The sequence below is a fragment of the Bombus fervidus genome, chromosome 12 (assembly GCF_041682495.2).
Source record: "Bombus fervidus isolate BK054 chromosome 12, iyBomFerv1, whole genome shotgun sequence".
In the NCBI taxonomy this organism is placed as follows: domain Eukaryota; kingdom Metazoa; phylum Arthropoda; class Insecta; order Hymenoptera; family Apidae; genus Bombus; species Bombus fervidus.
In genome coordinates, this window is record NC_091528.1 from 5,367,598 (window position 1) to 5,388,264 (window position 20,667).

Here is a 20,667-nt window from a genome sequence, read left to right on the forward strand (position 1 = left end):
CTTAGACCCGATAATTGCCTCCTCAACTCTCTAGCGAGGCCTCGACTCTATGGAAGAGTGGTTCCACAAATGGCGCTTCAAAATAAATGAAAATAAATCCAGTTATGTACCTTTCACGTTGCGAAAACAATCCTGCCCACAGGTGACCATAAATAATATTCCAATTCCAAATAAAGATAGAGTCAGATATATGGGCATGATTCTAGACAGAAGAATGACATGGAAACGGCACTTCGTAAATAAATCCAAAGAACTGAAAACAAAACTAAAAAAAATTCTACTGGCTCATTGGCAGACGCTCCAACTTAAACATGCAGAGTAAAATAATGCTATATAACGGCATATTAAAACCTGTTTGGACCTATGGGATCCAACTATGGGGAACAGCGAGTAATTCCAATATAGAAATTCTCCAACGATTCCAATCAAAAACTCTAAGATCCTTAATAGATGCATCTTGGTATGTTACCAACGAAACAATACATCACGACATTAAGATTCCCACAGTTAAAGAAGAAATATCCAAGTTCAAAAACAGATATAACATAAAAGTTAACAACCACCAAAACCCATTAGTTACCCAATTATTTGGCACAATCCGCAGACTAAAAAGACAATACCATTTAGATTGAAGCATTAGATTCAACTAGAATCAAACCTACTATAAACTCTTATAATCCAAGTTACAGTACCACGCCAAAATAATTTACTTATAATTCTCTATGAGAATTGATTGCCAAATAAAAAAAGAAAAGAAATCTTGCCCGCGGTGTGTGGCTTGGTCTAGGTAGAGTGTCGCCAGACGTAACGTATACACTCTTAAAATAAATGTTATACATATACATACATATCATAAATATATTATAAAATATATTGTTGGTATTATGTTACCATGTAAAAATTAAATATAAAAGAATAAATTAAAGTTTATATAAATAGTTTATAAGGATCAGTTAACAAATATATTGTATTACACGCTTATAACATTAGTTAGGTAAGATAGATTAATAATCGCGAAGATATTATTAAATTTTAACTTTTATATAGTATATATATTATAAAAAGACTTTAATACACGTTCAATGAAAGTTAATCAAATGATTAATTATTTAATAGCCTGCCCAGCATTTCTAGAACTACCAACTCCAATCCTTTAATGAGGCGTATCGCACGAGGGACTTTAACATAAAATTTGGGAAGGAGAAACTCAAGAAATAGCCTTGCTTACGATTAAATTAGTTCTAAGTTTGAATAATTCATCTGCCTGAGTCTCACACTATTTATCTCTTCTATTGTCGTTCATATCGTCCGTCCTTGTTGCACACTGTCACTTGTTCTTCCAACTGTCGTCTGTATCGTCTGTATCGTTTGTAAAAGCATACGAGTATATACCTGTCTTTGTTGCACACTGATGCTTTCCTTGTCTACGAGCATGTAATGTGTCACCATCTACTATCCGTTGCGCCAAGTTGCGGTTCCTACTTCTGCCACCAGATGGCGAAAACATACGAGTATATACCTGTCCTTATTGCACACTGATGCTTTCCTTGTCTACGAACATATAATGTGTCGCCATCTACTATCCGTTGCGCCAAGTTGCGGTTCCTACTTCTGCCACCAGATGGCGAAAACAGACGAGTATATACCTGTCCTTATTGCACACTGATGCTTTCCTTGTCTACGAACATATAATGTGTCGCCATCTACTATCCGTTGCGCCAAGTTGCGGTTCCTACCTCTGCCACCAGATGGCGAAAAACATACGAATATATACCTGTCCTTGTTGCACATTGATGCTTTCCTTGTCTACGAACGCATAATATGTCGCCATCTACTGCCGGATACACCAAGTTACGGTTCCTACCGCTAGATGGCAGCACATGGATTGTTAGTAGACAAGGAAAGTATCAGTGTGCAACAAGGACAGGTATATACTCGTATGTTTTCGCCATCTGGTGGCAGAAGTAGGAACCGCAACTTGGCGCAACGGATAGTAGATGGTGACACATTACATGCTCGTAGACAAGGAAAGCATCAGTGTGCAACAAAGACAGGTATATACTCGTATATTTTTCGCCATCTGGTGGCAGAAGTAGGAACCGCAACTTGGCGCAACGGATAGTAGATGGTGACACATTACATGCTCGTAGACAAGGAAAGCATCAGTGTGCAACAAAGACAGGTATATACTCGTATGTTTTTCGCCATCTGGTGGCAGAGGTAGGAACCGCAACTTGGCGCAACGGATAGTAGATGGTGACACATTACATGCTCGTAGACAAGGAAAGCATCAGTGTGCAACAAAGACAGGTATATACTCGTATGTTTTTCGCCATCTGATGGCAGAGGTAGGAACCGCAACTTAGCGCAACGGATAGTAGATGGCGACACATTACATGCTCGTAGACAAGGAAAGCAATATTTTGCGATAAGGACAGAGTAAGGCCCGAATAAGGAAGGCATCAATGTACGACGAGGACAAATGATATGAACGACAATAGGAGAGATAGACAGTGTGGGACTAGAACAGATGAATTATTCAAACTTACAATTAATTTAATCTTAAACAGGTATAATAGGTTGCGTTATAGTCCCTCGTGCGATATTCCTCATTAAAAGATTAGTATCGGTAATTCTAGAAATGCTGGGCGGGCTATTAATTAATTAATCACTTGATTAACTTTTATTGAATCTTCAAGTCCAATAATTAACAAACAAGTATTCCATAAACAGTCTCTATAGTGCTGTTAATTGTGTTGCAATCCAATTAGTTGTATATAATCGACGGCGCTTTAAAAAATGCAAATAATCTGTATAATGTCATCAATTTTATTAACATATGCATTAATTAAAGTTGGGAATACTTATAAATCTTCTCCTTTTCTTATCCAGAGAAGAAGACGCAGCTGAATTAATTAACAAATTTTAAAGGAACTAGAAATTACTTACATTATAAAAGATAAGGTCATCTTCTTCTTATCTGTTAAGTTTTACCTGTCATATATCTGAAAAAGGATAGTTAATAATTATATAATAATAATATAAGTAATAGTATAACACTTTTATCATTTAATAATTATTTTAGGTATCGCTAACTAAAATGGGAAAGGAAAAGCGGTAAGAGCTGTTGATTTAGAACAATAATTTATTTTGTAAAGAACTATCTTATAGACTAACTAAGCCTAGTGGACAATTTATTGCATTCTGCTTACTTTAAACAATAATCGTCGCTTATGGTATCGACCAAAGTCAATAAAACGCTGACTAACAATACATTCTAATATTATTCAACGTATTTACAAGTTGCATCTGCAAATAGACGCTCTTTAATAAGAAATAACGTTGCCTTTATGTTACAAAGTTTGTGCAAGTTGATTGTAGAATATATACTTCCTATTTAAGGAGTATCATATTATGTAATATCAACTCCAACACTTGTTAGACGATGAAATTCAACGCTGCGACTTATAGTAAAAATTTAACACAAAATAAAATTACATATTGACAACGTAAAATTCACGAATATCTAAAGTCTAGAATAACAAAATATAATGTAAAATATTATTCACATTCCAAATTTTTTAAAGCTATAATATAAATTATTTAATTATATAGTAATATATTAATTATATAATAATAAATTGAATTGCAAAGTATACTGTACCATAAAATTAGGCTTACAATTTTATTCTAACGCATAAAATAATCTTAGAGCAATAACAATCTTCCATAATCTATAATTATCCTGAAGATCAATTATTAATACAATAAAAATTTACATGAACTATGTGAATATAGAACATTCTTGCAAAAATATGTTAATTAAAAATAATCCCAAATGTAATATTCCTTGCAGTAATTTTTCATACAGCATCGGAATGAAATTTTATTAACTACTAACTAGTAACTCTAAATTAATAAAATTTAACTGTATAATAAAAGAAATAATAAATTATCCAAAAAGATAAATCAACATGTTATCACTCTGCCTATTAAAAGTAAAATTAATACAAAATCTGATTTAGTCCAAGAGTACGTCAGTAATCTCGTCGTTGTTTATCTTCGTCGTGGACTAATTTCAAGATAATTATTTAAACGTTTTACTTCCTCGATTACCGAATAACGATCACGATTTCATCTTTTCTGGAACAGATTCCTCCACAAGTTCAGTTTTTAATTTCGTCTCAATTTCTGTTTGCTTGTTCGCCTTTTGATTGTTCTCTTCCACTTGTTCATCCACGTTGATTTCTTCTTCTTCGTCTGCAACTATTTCTGAAACTATTTCTTCCTTTACGGTTATTTCTTCGCCGCAGTTCCTTTCTTCAGCGTCTCTTGCTTTCGTTTCTCCAGTATTTTCTGCTTTGTCATCCGGTGAACACGCATCTCCAGGTCGATGAAATGTTAGCATGTGATGGTCCAATTCTGCTCTGAAGAAGAACTTGAGCGTGCATTGAGAACAATCGTAGGGACGAGCACCCAGGCCATGCTCTTGAAGCATATGGCTCTAAAAATGAAAGATTAAGGTTATTTGGGCTTTTCTATAAGTATAATTTGACATTAATAAAGTTTTTGTCAAAATAAAATAAATATTTTTCAAAATAATGATAGTAATCAAATGAAGAATGATGCTTCTTATCATACCTGGAGGCCGATAGGAGCAGTGAAGAGAGACTGGCAAATGTAACAGCTGAGAGCGGCACATCCTGCAAAAGTGTGCTCTATCAAATGGCTTTGCAATTGTAAAGGACTGCTAGCTTCAAAAAGACACAGGTGACATCGTAACGCCTCTATGGAAGTCTTTCCCGACATCTCCAGCTGTTCCTTCTTTACATGCTGTTGAATTTTTGCTTCTGTTGGCAACGACATCTGAGAAAAGAAACAAATGTTTCCGTTATTAAATTTCTAATGCAAAATTTTATTATTATGGTCTATTTATTATTATCTCTGTTACCTGACACTCTATACACGTATACGTGTTCGGCATAGATCCAGGTTTCTCGTATTCTACTAAACGATGTTTTTCCACCTCTTTAGAAGTCTCAAACTTCACCCCACAACCCTGACAATCTTTTGTTATCACTTACCTCGTTTCTGTCTTCCTTAAATCTGTTCTCTGACTCCCATGTATCCCTTGATCCATCCCATTGCCCATCTTTGTTATTGGATGTCCAAGTACCGTCACACTTAGATCTAGCAGGCTCATAAGGTGAATTCAAGATAGGTAAACCCTGAGAGTGACGAATGTAGCATGACTTGCAGACCCTTAAAGATTGTCCTCCACCGCTTATATGACTTGGAGGCAAATTGACAAAGTCATCAGCTAAATAATCTCTTAAACAAAGGCAACAGCTAGGATTCTGGTTCTTCTGATTGGGACTGGGGCTGGATGTTACACTGTGAGAACCAGTAGAAGCTCTCAAGTGGTGTCTGGCGTGAAGACGACACTCCAAATCACTGATCAATGTCTGTCTACAAACTACGCAAGCTGCAGGGAGATGGGGAAGAGAACCATCTAATCTTTGCTGAGGATCCACGTTCTCCAGGCTATGTCTTTGCACATGTTCCAGAAACTGTGACTCCGAAGCTAGATTTCCTCGACAAACGATGCATGTGTCACTTAATTGAATCTTGCAGTGTTTCTGCAATTTATGTTCTGCAAGAGTTGCCCCTGATGGACAGACTTCGTCGCATATGTTACACTTGTGCCGACCACCAGGTTCGTTCGATGCATGTTGGATCCTTGTGTGGGACTCCAGGTCAGTTCTGGAACGACATACTTCCCCGCAATATGCGCAAGACATGCTGAGATTTGATATGGACTTGTTTGGAAGCTTGGATGGAGTGTGAGCAAGTTTCTTGTGGGCTTGCAGTTCCGCCTCGTTGGAAAACTCTCCCCTTTCACAGAGATCACACTGCTGAGCAGATGGATTTGAGTAATGTGGACGTTTATTATTGTTATCGCGTTGGTTCAGAGAATTGTTGTTACTGGAGGCTGGAGAGCGGCCTCTTTTTTGAGATTTGCCCTGTAATTGGAAAAAATCAGATAAAATTTGAGAAGATGAGAAGATTAACTAGATTAGAATCTGAAGAATCGACTTTATTAATTAGATATATACTTGCTGTTTTCTTAGAAGATATTGAATTAATATTCGGTAATAATATTCAATGCTCTAAACTAGATCAAGAAGCATTCTTTTCTTTACTCTTTACTTAAACATTACGTACTTCTTCCTGTAATCTGGGTAATCTATCAATCCTTCCATTCTCCCGAGAATTATTCCTTATAGCACCTTGATGATCACTAGAATGATGCACTTGAGCAATATGCCTGTCTAGTAAAAATTCCACAGCAAATCCCTCTCTACAAATTGGGCACCTGTATAAATTAGCAGAGTGGGTAGCCAAGTGGAGCTGGAGTTCCAGCTCAGAACTGCAGTAAGTTCCACAGAAAACGCATCTTGGTCCTGAATTTCCAGTTATTCCCGGAGTGGAGGCCGGGCTTGTAACGACAGGATTGTTGTTAGATACTGTAGGAGGTGCATGAACATTTCTCACATGGCTTGCCATTTCGGATTCACTTCTGAAGAAGCTTTTACCCTCCCCTGGCGCATTTCCTGGTGAATTTTCATTATTAGACACTGTGCAAGCATTGCACCTATAAATACTGCATTCTTGACTGTGTTTTACAGCGAAATGGACCTGTATTGCCACTCTAGAATCAAAAGTGTCCCTGCACAGGGCGCATCTATAGAGATGATGAGCATGGCTGTCAAGTAAATGTCTTTGGAGAAGATCCGGATGGGGATATAGTTTCTTGCAAGCACCGCAAGCATATTCTTTACTAATCTGATTCAAATAGTGCTTCGTCAAATGTACCAACATGTTCTCCCTATCTTGAAAAGTAGCTTCACACTTTGGACAAGGATGTCTAATAACATCATTTCTATGATCAGCCTGAAGATGTCTAGCTAGGTGTTCTCTGAATGACTCGAAATCTTTCAATGCAGCTCTACATTGTCCACAAAATAGCGTACCAGCTGTATAATTGCTGACTGTACTGGTGGAATGCTTGTTGGTCAAATCAGCTGGTTCAGAAGAAGTTTGCTCCCTATATTTCTGATTCCTGGGACTTTTAGTTTCGTTGCTTCCATTCATCTTGGAATCTATATAACTTTTAACCTCCAATGGATCTACTCTTCGATTCTCACAATGTTGAAGGACATAGTGCTCCGCGTAGGCTGCTGCAGAAGCACAAGGAATGCCGCAGAGAGGGCACATCATTAAAGTAGAACTAAAACCATCGGTTCTATGAATTGAGATCAGATGATCTCTCAAAGAGTCTAACGTAGAGAACTTCATAGTACACTGATTGCATGTAAATGTATTTTCATAGTGATCTTTCTCTATAGACCTCTCTGAATCATCCTGATACTTTCTTTCCTGTTCTTTAGATGATCCTTCTGGTCTATCCAGAGTCTTCTCACGTTGATAACTCATCTGTTCGTTGGTTCTATTTGTTGATGGGGATACCGCAACAGTTTCTCCACTAAGGATAGCCTGATGCATAGTATGCACGTGCATTTGCAGCTGTTGCATGCAACTAAAGGAATCTCTGGTACAGTACATGCAAGCTAATTTTAATGGTGAACTCAAAATTGGAGTCGTCGAAGCACTTCCTTGGGAATTTTTTAAGCCAGCCTTTGGATTCAATAAAAGGTTTAAAGATGGCGATGGGGAGCTTGGTACTGGTGGAGATGATGTACTATGAGAAGATACACTTCTTCTACCATAATCAATGTCTTGAAGCCTGGAAGTTCCTTGGGATTGTTTTTTGTGAGACTGCATGTGAGATGTTAGAGCGGCTGCTGTGTTGTAGCCTCTGGAACATGCTGTGCACTGATACGGCTTCTGGGTGTCGTGAGTCTTCATGTGGATCTTCAGATGATCGCTGGAAATTGAACATATACTTTTCTAAAAAGATGACTATTATACTAGACATCGATTAAGAGAATTTCAGAAATTTAATAATCTAAGAATTTAAGGCGAAGATTATGAAAATTTATATCTTATCCACGGTAAAATTGCCCCTTATTCGAACCACCACAAAGATATCGAAAAATCTATAATGAATAAATTCAAAGAAAAAGACCTTTCTGTGAAAATGAAGAAAATGTGGAATAAATTAATGCGAAATAACAAAGAACGAATGCCACAAAAATGTATGATAAAAATCTACGAAAATCTACGTTTTACCCCAAACAATTTCTTCTTCGTTTAAACCACAAATATACATCGACAGTTTCTAATAATATTGAGAAAAGCTGAAGATAAGAAACGTTACTCTCCAGCCATAAACCACGACGAATAACGACGGAACGATCATGGCTGACATCAAAATCCTCGTATCGCGAATTTCCGGAGAATATCGCTTCTCGTCTATGACACGTTGACAAAAATAAAGAGACGCGGATGGATAGGTCAACGATTTCCCCCTGTGCATATGTCGCTGGACAAATGAATAATTCATCGAGTCGGTGGAAAACTAAATCCGTTATAAGGTGAGGTCACCGGTTCGGTCCAACCGGTCAGTGTCTCGGTTCGTTCAGAAACGAAGACAGACGGCAAATTCGCTCTTGCACTTTGCGTTTGAATAATTCATGTGTGCCAGGATTATCGACTGGTTACGCTCTGGTCGTCCTATTATCGCGTGTATCGCCTCTCGTGCGACTTTGCTTTGGCGAAATTTCGGTAAAAAATTGAGAACGCAGATCGATATTGACGAGGATGATTATTTTCTTACGTTCTCAAGTAAACGTTCCGAGACTTCGGGTTTCTTCGAAATGTTTATTATGCAGGATGGCTTAAGCCACGATAACGACGTGCATTTAGAAATTATGTGCATATTCATGCAGCTATATACCGATGTTTCAGAAGAATTATGAAAAAGGAGTGTATGAATATTAGTATGGAGATAGATGAGTTAGAAAAGCTTTAGAAGTCTCTTTCACGAATCGATCTGATATTCTAGTTTAGAGTTGACTGTCTGGAGAACTGAGAAGAACATATTCATCGCATTGCTCTTCGTGGAACGTGCAACTATTCGTGAATACCGAAAGTAAGGTATTTTGGAACGAAAGATTATTATTATTATTACTACACAGGTATTATTACAAATATATTAATTACTGCTTTCTTATATAGTAGAGTTTCCTTTGTACGAACATTTATTGCCCGAATAACCTAATATTCGTATATAATATTTCATGGTAATATATAATGGTAAATCATCGATGCCTTTTTACATTTCAAATATGCATATATTTTACTAGCGTTCGTATGCAATGTATTCTTTCTGTTATTCGATTGAGTGAATTTTGACTATAAGAATTTAGTACGAAATTAATAGTCTTATAATTATCGAAATGAAATATGACGTGATTAAAAAGCTCGAAAGTAGCGTAAGTGGAATAGAATTAGCAAGAATACACGATGTTGGAAAAGTCACAATTGCAGACATTGAAAAACAAAGATATGATATTGAAAATAATCCATTATCTGATGTAATGATTGAGATGAGATTGACTTCAGATGAGATCATTACGATAAAGACGATAACAATGACGATTCTATAAAAATGGAAATAGTAAACGAAAGTGGCAATGAAGAGGTGTCTTCTTATGTAGAAGTATTCGCCGCATTTGAAAAAAGAATCTAACTCTACTCAGTTACTCGTGTTGGAAGAATTATGTGACTCAGATTGAAAAGTTATTTAAAAAAATGGAAACATTGCAAAATAATATATAAGGAAAAATAATTCAATATGGAGGCATTATAAATGTAATATAAATCTAGTATTACTGGAATAGATTCAATTAAGAACAGGATTTTTACTAATACGCAGTCAACTATTTGACATGATCAGAATTTAAAAACATTGCATTGAAACTAAAACCAATCATGATGATAATCGTATGATCAGAATTCCGTTATTAATGGTCGAGAACAGTGAAATTTTTTATTCAAAATTTTAATGGTAAATTTAATATTCCGCGATACACATATAAAATTTGTATTTTCTTTAAAAAGACATCGAATTAATTGACATATATTAATATATTTAGAGTACCTGAATATTAGACGTCAGAATAATTTTCGTCAAATTAGAAGAGAGAAGATTGATTTTATTTTTCTCTTACGACAGATGATCTAGCGATAAGAGCTGGTCGGGCGTGTATATCGATCGATCTCGATGGCGTATTCAGATCTCTCGTGGCTGCGGCATCTATGTAAGAACCACAGGGGTTTTCACCCTTTTGTTGGGTCACCCAAGCCGACCGTCGAGTCGGAGAACGAATAGAGATGTGGCGTAAAGATCCAGCAATGCGATTGTAATAATGGCTGACAGGCTAAGTCTCTGTTACGACTTTTTATTTTCATCCCTCGTCAGATTAAAGAAAAACGCTATAATACTCCTTGTAAAATATTGGTATCCGAACACTGCGAATTTAAAACACAAAATATCCCTCTTTTTTCTGGAAATTGTAACTTATGTACTTGTAAATCAGATTTTGTTAATATATCGAATTACGTTAAATTAATTGTAAGTACTTTTATTGTAATGCCATAGTTTCAAATTAATTTTAAAATAAGAATTGATTTTAAAATTAGGAGGCTTCTCATCATTACTTTCACCGTAATCTTCTTTTTTTCAGTGTTACGACTTACAATGTTGATGATATTATTTATAACAAATTTTTCATCTGATATATGCAGGTGCCGTGAATAATTATGAATACAACTTTATTTTTAGGTTTGTCGTAATATTAAAATAAAACTGAATATACAATAAACAAAATATTTCTCCTTTCGAATGGAAAAAATTGGAGTTTGCAAAAAATTAAATTTCCTCTTAAAGTTGTGTTTTTTTGGCTCTGAAGAAGTAGAAACTCGATGTTGATTTTCTTATTATATTAATATTTCCATTTAATAAATCAATAAGTAATCCGATAAATGTTCTAAGATGTCTGAATCGCCAATCTTGTGCTTCAAAATTGCATTGATTGTAATTCGCAACTGTATTTCAATCTTGTTCTAGTTTTAACAAACGGAAAGAATCTGTAATGCTGTAAATATCTTCTTAACATAAGAGTGAAATGAGAAATTGTACATACTAATAAGACTTTCTTCTTTCGTATTTCGTCCAAACTGAAGATATTTTTTAACGTTAACAAACAATATAAACAGATTTAAGTTAAGTGAAATTATTATTATTAATTGCTAGAGCATGGCAATAATAAAATTCAAGATGTACCATTGTAATTAAATTTCGACAATAAACGCCTAGTAAAAAAAGGAAAGGTCAAACATCCTCGTACGTCTACACATCTGCTATATACTTTAATATACCTATGTTATCACCAGATTGTCAGATTTAGAAAACTTCTTTGACGACTCTATATCTTCTTTTAAACTAAATCTACAGAAAATTCCCTGAAGCGGTTCAAATATTTAGATATCGTTACGTTAGCATTAATATCGTAGCTTGTGACATTTCGCTTATGTATAGCAAAAAATAATGAAGTCATCGCAAAAATGGCGAAAAGTCATTGAACGCAATGATACACAGATTGAAAATAATACACGTAAAAGAGAAAACACATTTTTCAACTTGGACTTTTGAACTTCTTGTTCAATCCGATATATTTTGTAAAAAATCAAGTCTTATTCTGTGATTCCTAAATAAATAAATAAATAATAATAATGATAATAATTAGCTCGCGAATGAGTTAGAAAGAACGTCACAGGATTAACTCCGAAGAAGAAGCTTATCTAACCGATTCATGACCACGGCATAATTGCACAAAGTGCATCGGTGAATGGACAGCATCGAGGCACTTGATTACATGTTAAGAAATAAACAATAATAATAATTGACTGGAAAATATCTAGGGGAGAAAGTAGCAGGATTAACTCCTAGGAAAAAGCCTATTTGACAGAAGTCGTGACCGCGACATAAGTATACGAAGCGCGTCGGTGGACGAGCAGCAACCAGGCACTTGACTAATGTTCTACCTGTTGTCCCGTAACACCTATGCGCCTACCTGTCCACTCACCTGGTGGAGACGCACAGAGGAACAGGGGGGCCCTTCTCTTCTTGTATTCACCATTCGTTCGTTCTATGTATATGTATATGATCACGACCATGTATTCGAAAGAGAAAGAGAAAGAGGAAGAGAAAGAGAGAGAGAGAGAGAGAGAGCATGTGGACGACACTTAAGGACGAAAAGGTGCGTGTGCTCGCCACCCTTGCGGGTCTCCAGTCGGGTTATACCAGCTTAGCATTTCAATAACCTCGCGAGTGAACGCGAGAGAAAAGGGAGAAATAAAGATAGAGGAAAAGAGGTCGTTTGGGGCGGCACGAAACGAACGAGGGAGGCGGGCAGGGGAGAGAAAAGGGGGTGGAACAGAAAGAGTCACGTAAGAGAGTAAGCTTGACTAATGCCAGCCGGGGCCGCGGTCGTCGCTTGATCATTATTCATTTGTCAAACGATGGATAGGTCCCCCGGAATATCGGCCTTCGCACGACTTTCGTTTCCACTTGCCTTTCCGGTTTTCTGTCTCTTTTGGATTAGATTAACGAGGATACGTATCGTTGTTTAGCGTTGCGTACGTCAATTTATCTTTAGGAATTTTATCAACCCTTAGAATTAGGAGTCACGTATTCTTGAAATTTTCTTACGAATTTGAACCATGCGTAAAAGCCTACTAACTCTCCGTAATCTGAGATCCGAGTAGATTTAGTTTGAAGATTAACAGTATATGATCGAATGAAGCATAAAAAGTAAGGTACAGAAAGTAAGGTACGAAAGAAGTGTGACAGAAATACAAAAGAGGTATGAAAAGACTGTAAAACGAATAAATGGTATACATTATTATAAAGAAGAAGTGTACTCCTAGAAAAATAGAAAGATAGAGTTATTAATGGTTTATAGTTTATGGTCAGTAGTTTGTTGAGAAAATAAGAGTCTCTTCTTTCAGGAGCGTAATAAAATGCTTATACCTAACAGGAATAAACTTATTTTTAATGTGCGAAGACTTTTAGTTTCGAAAAACACAAAGCTTCATTTCTATCGGCTATACTTTATCTCTTCTTGCTTTCACACAATGTTTATCAATGGCTTATCATAATTCTTGAAACTCGAGGGTGCCACTGTTTCAATGGAAAGAACTTTTCAGTTTTCTTTTCTTTATATTTGTTTGTGTTACATTACCCATCGATTGTCAGAGTCATTCGTTTGTATTACTATTTCGTCACTATTTCGTATTACTGAATAAAAATAAGCAATCAGCTTTTGACAATTTTGAACAGGTTGTTCTTTAGTTAGTTGGACTAACGTATATATTTAATACATCAAGCTAAAAGGTTTCTTCTGATATTAACAAAAATAAATAACCGTAACAAGATCTAAAAATATACGCAAGTCTAAACGATAAATTATTGTGAATCTAGCGAATTGAAACATGAACCAGTTCGCGAATAATTAGAATGAAGAATGATAAAGCCTTTTAAGGACGAATCAATTGCTCGGAGATCGTAAATTATCCTTGAGAGATGATCGTTGTTAGACAGCGGATGTTTATGCAAATTCATATTTTCGGCCCTATAGCCAAAGGAATAGAATCTAATAAAAAACTTATTTTGATCGTTAAATATTATAATGTACAGCATACTTTGGATATCTTGTATATTATCGCATATCATACGCGTTCTGTGCATTTTTACACTTTCGAATTTCCCATAAACGCATAAAAATCCGCAGTCTACTTACCGTCGAAGTTAAATACAGCAGAGACTTCTATGCGCACTTACCTTCTGGAGAAAGCAGCGTCGCAGTGCGTGCATCGATATCTTCGGTCTCCTGTATGAAGTTTCACGTGTCGATCTCTACTGCGTTTATGTTTGAATAATCTGGCACACCAGTTGCATTTGTATGGCATTTGATCTCCGTGGCTCTGCGACATCAAAAGAGGGAATCGAAAGTTTTAATATTACCCGTGAGACAATGACGAAACATTTTTCAAATTTTCCCCTTTCTTCAATTGAACTTCTACTAACTTATTTTATATGAGACTTTTCTAATCGAACATTGCTAATGTATCTGTGAACTTTTTCTCATTTGAAATCAGATCAAACGCGATGCAGTTTAAACCACGTTTACGGACATTGGACTTATGTGCAAAAAGATCTTTGTCCAGCAACCGAACCTACTAAAATAAAATCATTGTCCAGGCAGAGTGGACATTGGACTTACCAGAATAGCAGTTACACTGGACATTGAGCTTACCAGAATAGAAATTACACTGGACATCGAACCGTGAAGAGCTAATATCAATCCTCGATGAAGTTGATCAAAGTGACGCTGTAAATTAAATTGGCAATATGATAGAAAATAATAACACGACTCATCAGAGATTCTTTGCTGACGGTTCGAAGAGCAAAAGAATTGACGGACAAGAAAGTTGCTCGTCGAGGAATTCCCCGCGGTGGTTGTCACCCAGGTAGATCGGTGTGACCGATATGATCGCGAACGGGCCGGGTCATTCTCTTTGTACAGTTCTTTTTATGCTCTCCTTTTCTTTTCTCCCTATCTTTTTATCCTTTTTTTTCTCGAGTCGGTCTTCGTCCAACGAAATAACCTCGGCACGTACGACTTTCGAGCCGTCGGCTCCTTTGAAGAGACAATTCCGGACGGAAGGGCGAAGCGATCGCCTTCTTCTTGAAGACCTCTGTATCGTGACGTTCACGAGGTTCTTGGATGCGAGGAAGGAAATATGAGGGATTTGAGTAAAATTTGAAAGTTCGTATTACGAGGTGTGTGTAAAAAGTAATGAGATAGATCTCGGTTCTCGGGAATCCGTAACATTGTATTAATGTCGGCATGCTATTTCAGAGTAACTGCGCCTAACATGGAACACCTAATATGGATTTTAGAAGCTCCCCAAAAAGGGAAACGTGGCTTTTTTCCGATAAAATTAATTTTGAAATACGACGAGATTAATAGATGTTTGTATGTTAACAGTGCAACTGTGCAAAGATTTAAATGTTTTCAAGTCATAGTAAAAAATGTGAAAAATATAGAAAATATAAAAAATGTCACATGCGGCAAATTACAATGTCTGACCTCAAAATTGCTGTGTTAGCTTTACGAAATTTGGAAATACAATTCTTCAGTAACAAAATAATCTGCAACATTATTGAAATGGATGTGATATTGAAACGTGCGAAGAAAGAAGTTTTGTATTTCTGAATGCCATTATCATCTTGTCTTTCTGTCGAAAGTAATGAAGAAATCGACTCAACAGCGAAGCTGGTTCCATTGCATGTACAATAAATCGTGAATCTATGTTCTGCGAAGATCTATAAGAATATTGTATCAATGCAACGAGAGAATCACGAAATGAAGAATGGAAAAATTCACGATCCACCAAGCTACGCAAATTTTGTAAAAGTATAAATGACGCACATCCGGCCTTACAGAAAAGATCGAGTTACTCGATTAAGAATAGGCCATACAAATTGGACATATTCCTACCACAGTAGCAGAACTAATCCAAATATCTGCGATTTTTGCGCTATTTTAAACTCCATTTAACATATTCCGATCACCTGTTCCAAATATAATATTAAAAGGGTACAATATGATCCAACTAATTCGCTTGTTTCTTGGCACTTACGGTGTTTTTTACGTGCAGTCTTCAGTTATATTAAGAAGAAACCAAAAATTCGTTGGACTCCATAGAACTCGTTCGGATTTGCAAAAATTTGAGAAGAAAGAGAGCAACTTCAGTTTTTCGCTCCGTTTTGCAAAAGAAGGGGTCATCGAGAAACGGAAAACAGCCGTTGCAAAGTATATTGAAGCAGAGGCTTCGCTCTTTGAAACGAGACTGTGTAGACTGTTGTACGATTTCTTTTTCACGAAATTACGGTTGTTCAAGCGTCGACAATTTTTCGCTCGAAATTTAGCGATCCTTTAACCCTACTACGTACTGTATATCAACCCACTCGTACATTAACAAAGAAAAGAATAAAAATTGCGAAAATTTAAACATTCCTAGCGGTATGCCGCGCGATTGTAAAATTTTTCTAATCCGACCAATCGTACGATTTCCGTGGTCTCGTAGAAATGAGAGACAAAGAGAAAGAATGCCGGAGGCAACGGAGGAAGATTTCATAGCCGCTGAACGAAATTTATCTCCGCTATCCGGCTCGTATCTGTGCTGGAAGCGAAGCGCGATTCAGCTCGCGTATGTGGAAGCGGCTTTTATCGAGGCTTGAAAAGCGTAGAGGAGAAGCCGAAGCATGGAGAACCACCTGAACGGAGCAAACCTGACTGGTACAACCTGTTATGGGCCATGGAACAGATTTTGACCCGACGATGACCCGCCGACGTCGTCTCAGATGCGGAAGAGTCGCGCTACTCCTAATACCACTGCTATGCAAAACAGAAAAATTCGAAGAGGCCACGCGTCTTACACGCCTGGAACGTCCGCGGGCGAACGTTCAGTTACTTCCGGTTTCCAAGATGCTCTCGACTTAGCAGTTAATCTTTTCGAGATAGATTTTTCTTTTAAGAATGAACGTTAGAATTTATTTTATTTGTTTTTAATTAATTTTTAATCAATTATTTATTTTTTACGAGTAACATACTCTTTGAGAAGGTTAATAGAGAAGTAAGAAACGGGTGAATATAATACACACAGAACGTGAACACACAAAAAGGAAAGAATGCCTGACAAAGACCTTAAATGGTTTCAAAACGAGGGGAAAGAACAATCGAAAAAGGTCGAGTTGGTGGGTATGCAAATTGGCCTGTATAAGTAAATAGTTATACTGCCTGTTTATAAATGCGATTCATGCAATCGTTGGCGGCAACATGGGTTCGACACAGAAAACAACGGATCTTAAATTGAATCAGAGCAAAGCTGTTGGGACAATTAAGACGATAATTTAAAATATGTAAAATAATATCCGATGAGTCGGATAGAAGCCCCTGCATTGTTCAAGTAGAAAATCCAAGCGAGTTTAGAATCTTAGAATCGTACTGCAATTATGGCAAGTTCCCGGCATTATAAATTTTATAGGGAACTAAAGCCACGAATTTCTTTCCATTTTTTAAATTATGCAATAACCAACTCTGTATTTAATTGTATTCCCGCATCATATCACACTTGTACCTTACGCCGACTTATAGATAGGTTGTGCTACACGTATATCTGAGATTTGTCAGTCCTTTATTCGATAATCATTTAATTTTAATTACATTAAATCCTGATAAATTGTCGACGCTGAAATTTATCTTTCAGAAATAATATGAGAGTGATCAGCCACTGCAACTACATCAGATCTGAACGTGATGAAACCAACAATAAAACAACTACAATGAAATGTAATACAACACGAAAAGGGATTAGCTAGGGCTACATTAGGAGTAGGTATATTTAAATCTTCATACTTAAAATCTCTTGAAATAGTTAAATTGGCAAATACCTCAAGTTTTAACAAATAATAACATTATACTGATGCGATCGTTGGCTCGGCGCCAGTCGAGGAACAAGTAAATGCCTATTCATAATCGAAAGCATTATGAAAAATTCTAAAATGAAAAGAAAAGAAAAAAAAGAATGAATAATCATCGATATTGATATTCGTGTTTCCTGAATAATGTGAAATCGATAATTTTATAAAGAATGTAAAATTCATCGATCGATCAATCCGGTTTCTAAGATGCTCAAATATACCTACTCATAGACGAAGAAGTCTTGGAAACTTCGAAAATGAAAAAAAAAATTCAAGGTACCTGTTCGTGCTTCTTCAGGTAGCTAAGTCGAGGAAATGTGCGGTCACAGAATTGACAAGGATAAGGTGCGGTAGCGTTGGTTCCGTCGGCGTTCACACCAACGTCGGCGTCGACCTCGGGCTCCGACGGGAAGCTCGCCGATGTCGGCGTCGCACAAGAAGACGGCGTCTCTCCGCCACGTCGCGAGTTTGCACCGCCATCCTCGCTTTGCCATGACGAACTTCCGGTGCCCAAGGCCTCTGCAATTCAAAGTAAAATTTCTTTCCAAAAACTGTTCAAGATTAATCGAAGAAAATAATTTCTCAAGAATATAAGAGAATATGACGTATTTTTTATGTTTTCGATTTATTTGGTGGATATGGGAAATGAGAAGAAATTGTGATATATAAGAGATATAAATGCTTGCTCGTTTTATGGTAGACGGACGGGGATAGCCATTTGTATCAATATAGTAAGGAAGAAGAGGAAATAGTATAATATTAAATCAGCATAGAAAGTGGAAAAAGAATTTTAGTGTTTGTTTTATTTCTTATTTTGTTGTTGAAATAGCGTGCTAAAATTCGTATAGATAAATATATTCTTCTTATGAATATAATCATATATAAGATAATGTTACATTTTTCTAGACAAGTCATAGTTAAAGGATGAAACTATAAATTTACAGATTTATTATCAATTAACAAGTAACATTAAGTTACTAATTAAACGATAAATAGATCTGCTTTTGATAAAACTGGTCTTCTGACATTGGTACATTATACTCCTTTTTTACAGAAATATCATCAAACAACTGTGCTTATATTACTAATAATCGATAAAACGTTCGGTTCTCAAAAGGATTGATTTTAAATTAGCAAACAAATTCGCAGCAGTGATGTCAATCTTTTGACGTTGTAAATGCCAAAAGTTAAGAAACCGAGGAACGAAGATCAAGAAAGGGAGAAGCCAAGGTCTAAGAATCAGGAAGCTAAGACTTAAGAGTCAAGCAACATCAATTCAGAAACAAAAGAACCAAAATCTAAGAACCAAGATACCGAGACAAAAGGACCAAAGAACTTTCCGGTTTCCAGTCAACAAAGTGTCAATCAAGGAACAACGTCGATCTTTCATGCACACGGAACAGCAGTGGCAAACATTTGTATAAAGCGATCCTTTTCGGGGAACAGGTTTATAAATGTCGTAAGACGGACCTGTCCCATAAATGACCTTACGAACTCGAACACGCGTAGGAATATTACAAGAGGTCTGGCTGACCTTAGCTCGCCCGTTACGTGTCTCTTTATATCGTTTTCGTAACGAGTATGCGGTGAAACTGGTACCATTAACCCGTGAACGTCGTCAAGAAGCTTCGTCGTTCATCCTCCGCGAGAAGACTGGTCTTCTTGTCCTTTTGATAGGAGAAAAGCACATTCCTCGCGGGAATTCTCTACTCGGGCTTTGCCTCCTCTCTTCTTTATCCCTGTATCACCCTATTATCCAATGTTCATATTGCTCATGCAAGTACACGCTTGTTCAAGTTGCTTCGCGAGGACAGAGATCGTCTTCTTGAGACAATTTGTCGGTACCTATGTATTTGGCTTTATTTCATACCCTTATCTATTCGATTCTTTCGAAAAATATTTCGACAATATAAATTATAAATAAAAGAAGGCAAGAGATAATTTAATTGATATAATTTGTATAATTATCGTAATTAGTATAGTTTAATTAATCTCGAGTAGGTGAACATTTCAAGGAATTCTAAATTATAGAAATTTATATAATATGGATATTGGGAAATTATATATATAGCGCTTGTAACCTATATATATATATATCCTTTGATACCATATAACTTTCGTTTGAAACAATTTTTTTGTATCATGACGATTAAGAGAGTAATTAAGAGCGGCAAAATTAGGTGTGACACCATTGTATATTTGGATGCATATAATAAATTCGTAGCTTTAAATAATGTAATTAAAACGTTTGGTTACTCATACATCTGTTTTCCAATTATCATTGGCAAAATTAGACTCTAAAGGAAGTTCAGGCCGTTCAATATTTATCGTCAATATTTCTCAACATTATTATACGTAAAAATTACGTAAACTAACGTAAAAAAAAATATATAATCGTCAACACATCGTTATCATTAAATCACACACTGTTAATATCATCGGGAACGTTTCAGAACTTCGAAATATTGACGATAAATATTGATAGTTCGTATTACGCGCCTTCAGATCATGGAATAATCATTTTCAAAGGAAGAATTCTCGATAAAATAGAGCGTAAAGAAGTAAAAAAAAAAAAAAAAAAAAAAAGGAAAGAAACGCGTCGTAGAAGGAGAAAACCGGTGACAAAGGAGACATCCGGACGAGGCGAATCGAATAATTAATAATTGCCAGGAATGAAGAAGACTCCCACCGGGTCGGATAGAGCAAAGTGGCCCTGGTAAACGGTGGAAATGACTCGGCTAGTTGGCCGTTTCCTCATTTGCCCAGTCCACACGCTGGATCCGACACCCACCACTGGATTTAAGAGATTTTGCGGAATCCCGCCGTCTCTTGCTCGCTTTGAAACACGAACGCGAGGAGAGACACCCAACGAGATCGGATCACGGACGTGGATTCGTTTAAATGGGTCGCATCCTCCACCCACGCGGCCTTCACGTTTTTCCCCCTTTCTAGCCTTCTGCGATCGCGTAGAAACTTACGCTATGTTGGATGATTGCTTAAACGATGATCAGGAAGATTTTTACATGAATTATCTAGAATCTAGAAGATTCTTGGAAGAATTAGAAGGAAGCGTAAAGGGCGTTGAGGGA

At 36.5% G+C, this 20,667-nt stretch overlaps 1 protein-coding gene across 4 annotated transcripts in view; it reads right to left on the reverse strand.

The window, feature by feature from the left end:
* Positions 1-3,654: 3,654 nt before the first annotated feature.
* L (zinc finger protein Lobe) overlaps positions 3,655-20,667 on the reverse strand; it is a 131,739-nt gene continuing 114,726 nt past the window's right edge. For 2 of the 4 annotated variants that reach the window (XM_072013860.1, XM_072013863.1), the window contains 7 exons: positions 17,859-18,097; positions 14,313-14,420; positions 13,871-14,013; positions 6,226-7,948; positions 5,085-6,023; positions 4,642-4,866; positions 3,655-4,504 (listed from right to left, as the gene is read on the reverse strand). In XM_072013860.1, the coding sequence (XP_071869961.1) occupies positions 4,127-4,504; positions 4,642-4,866; positions 5,085-6,023; positions 6,226-7,948; positions 13,871-14,013; positions 14,313-14,420; positions 17,859-18,097 (3,755 nt within the window). In that variant the 3' untranslated portion in view covers positions 3,655-4,126. The remainder of the gene's footprint in view (positions 4,505-4,641; positions 4,867-5,084; positions 6,024-6,225; positions 7,949-13,870; positions 14,014-14,312; positions 14,421-17,858; positions 18,098-20,667) is intronic. The other 2 variants (XM_072013861.1, XM_072013862.1) reach the window with 2 other exon arrangements.